Consider the following 3288-nt stretch of genomic DNA (forward strand, 5'->3'; position numbering starts at 1 on the left):
CTCTCTGCAAGACGCATTTTGTAATACGGAAGCGTGGGTTACTAGTCGAAATGGCCGAGATGGAAATCGAGGAATTCATTGAACAAAACAGGCATTTGGCCACGCTTGTAGATACATATCGTGGCATCTCAGAGAGTGAAAAACACTGGAAGGCCAGGAGGGAATTCCTATTTAGAAATATAAACGACTTTGAAGACCCACACATTGACCAGCTGCTAGCATTGTCCATGGTATGGGCCAACAACGTGTTTCTTGGCTGTCGGTGAGTAAACAATAATACACTTCACGTGCATTGACTACCGGTACTTGAGTTGTTATTGAGCTAAAATGCCTTCTAGCATACCATCATGTAACTAATGTATGGCATGCAACTTCTGTTTCTGCATGCTCTCTCAGATACAGTCCAGACCTCCTGGAGAAAATGAAGGAAATGGCTGAAGGAATTGTGGTGGAGGATGCCCCTGTTTTCAAAACCAGAGATGAGATAATGAAAAACCAGGTAAATTCTATTTCATACCAAAATAATTTCTCATCTTTTTGTCTTGTCTTAGACTAGTCCTTCCAACATATCACTTTCTCCTATCCGCTTCATTCAGGTAAGTGATCACAGACACAGAGGCATGGTAACACTGTTAGGACACACCACAATAACCATTCTCTCTCGCCCTCTCCTTCAGAAACGATGATTGGAGGACCTGGTCTGTTATGGATTGATTACCTTACTGTCCAACTTTCCTTTTTCCAGATGCATATGATTTTTAAATGTTGTTTTCTTACATGCAAGCTTATTGTTTTTTAATTAGGTATTACAACAAACGTAACATAAGCAATAACTTTTGAAACATTTTATACATTAAAATAATTGTAGTTGATTGGCCTGCTTCAATATCTGATGTACTTGACAATGGCCATTATCTGAATACCATGGGTGAGAACATGTTGCAAGAATAAACATTGTAAGGCCAGAAATATGCCATATGATGAGTTACGATTTTTACATAATCTCCTGAGAGCCGTGTACCTCACATTCAAATCAAGGGAGGGGTACAGAAAAGGGCTTTCCACGTGGTCTTCACACATTCCTCAGTTCTCCCTAATTATCCCAGAGTGAACTATCCTTGATTCCATGCCTTGCCTCCTCAGAACCTCAGATCTTCTGCTCCAATGTGCTTTCTGAAGTCTATGCTGGTATATGGCCCTGGTGCTTGCTCACTGAGCAGTAAGGGAAACACTGCCCCCTGCCTGCCAGGGATGATCCAGACCAGTCTGCTCTACTACTAAAATATAAACGCAACATGTAGTGTTGGTCCCATGTTTTATGAGCTGAAATAAAAAATCCCAGAAATGTTCCATACGCACAAACCGCTTATTTCTCTCAAACTTGTTTACATCCCTGTTAGTGAACATTTCTCCTTTGCCAAGATAATTCATCCACCTAACAGGTGTGGCATATCAAGAAGCTGATTAAACAGCATGATCATTATATAGGTGCATCTTGTGCTGGGGACAATAAAAGGCCAAAATGTGCAGTTTTGTCACACACAATGCCACAGATGTCTCAAGTTTTGAGGGAGCGTGCAAATTGACATGCTGACTGCAGGAATGTCCACCAGAGCTGTTACCTGAGAGTTGAATGTTAATTTCTCTACCATAAGCTGCCTCCAATGTCGTTTTAGATCATTTGGCAGTATGTCCAACCAGCCTCACAACCGCAGACCATGTGTAAACATGCCAGCCCAGGACCTCCACATCCAGCTTCTTCACCTGCAAGATCGTCTGAGACTAGCCACCCAGACAGCTGATGAAACTGTGGGTTTGCACAAAATATTTCTGCACTAACTGTCAGAAACCATCTCAGGGAAGCTCATCTGTGTGCTTGTCAGGGCCTGACAGCCGTTTGGCGTCGTAACCGACTTCAGTGGGCAAATGCTCACCTTCGATGACCACTGGCATGCTGGAGAAGTGTGCTCTTCACGGCTGAATCCCGGTTTCAACTGATACGGGCAGATGGCCAACAGCATGTATGGCGTTGTGTAGACGAGCGGTTTGCTTATGTCAACGTTGGGAACAGAGTGCCCCATGGTGACAGTGGGGTTATGGTATGTGCAGATGTAAGCTACAGACAAACACAATTGCATTTTATTGATGGCAATTTGAATGCACAGAAATACCGTGACGAGATCCTGAGGCCCATTTTTAAGGTATCTGATCAACATCTGTATTCCCAGTCATGTGAAATCCATAGATTAGGGTCTAATGAATTAATTTCATTGATTGATTTCCTCATATGAACTAACTCAGTAAGATCTTTGAAATTATTGCATGTTGTGTTTATATGTTTGTTCAGTATAGTTGTGCAATACATTTTATAGATAAAAGGATAAGTAGGGTATCGTTTTTTAAATGTGTGCATGCTTTTCTCCTTCGAGAAAACCGCTCATTCAAAGGGGTGGACAGATCTTAAAATTCTTCTGCGAAGAACTCAGGTAGGATACTCGTGGTTTCTCAGGGGGAGGCGAGGACACTCCGTTTACCTACTAACTTAACACTCTTCAACCACTTATCGGTTTCCGGGTCACAGAGGACTGTCTTTTTCCCAAATGAGAGTCTCCCCTAGTTGCCTGCTACTGCCCATCGAGGTTGCAGCGGATGAGGTTCATTTACCCTAGTCCATAATACTATCAAAGACAAAACAATTATACATGCCACAGCTGCACTCTTCACATAAGAAAAATGAGCTGAAATCAAAATCATCAGTCTGAAAAATGTTTTATTTTGTTTACACAGCATATAAGTATACATTTTGAGTGAATTCACAAAAATGTATAACATATCCCTTCTCCATATAAGGTTAAATAAACCACTTGCCACAATATGACCCATCCTGTAAAAAATATATATAGCAAATCAAATGTTATTTATCACATACACATTTTCAGCAGATGTTATTTACCCTAGTAAATATGAAAAATGACTTCCATAATAATGTTGGATATGGACAGTGTACTCGTTATTACAGTGCATTCGGAAAGTAATCAGACCCCTTGACCTTTTCCACATTGCTTTGTCATTATTGGGGTGTTGTGTGTAGATTGAGGGGGGGGAAAACAAAAACAGATTTGACTTTTTTGCAAATTTATATGTAAAAATAAACATTTACAAGTATTCAGACACTTTACTCAGTACTTTGTTGAAGCACCCGGCGATTACAAACTCGAGTCTTCTTGGGTATGAAACAACAAGCTTGGCACTAGAGGTCGGCCGATTTCAAGTTTTCATAACAAATCG

General features: G+C 40.9%; 1 protein-coding gene across 2 annotated transcripts; it reads left to right on the forward strand.

Moving 5' to 3' along the window:
• On the forward strand, positions 1-1362 carry LOC120044388 (CDKN2AIP N-terminal-like protein). Of its 2 annotated transcripts, none has more exons than XM_038989014.1 (3): positions 1-262; positions 397-499; positions 1144-1362. In XM_038989014.1, the coding sequence occupies exons 1-3, from the start codon at positions 51-53 to the stop codon at positions 1279-1281; spliced, it is 453 nt and encodes a 150-aa protein (XP_038844942.1). In that variant the 5' UTR covers positions 1-50; the 3' UTR covers positions 1282-1362. The 2 variants fall into 2 exon arrangements, with proteins under 2 accessions (XP_038844942.1, XP_038844943.1); XM_038989015.1 differs by lacking the exon at positions 1144-1362 and adding an exon at positions 678-976.
• The last annotated feature ends 1926 nt before the right edge of the window (positions 1363-3288 follow it).

This window comes from Salvelinus namaycush, chromosome 3, assembly GCF_016432855.1.
Source record: "Salvelinus namaycush isolate Seneca chromosome 3, SaNama_1.0, whole genome shotgun sequence".
NCBI lineage: Eukaryota > Metazoa > Chordata > Actinopteri > Salmoniformes > Salmonidae > Salvelinus > Salvelinus namaycush.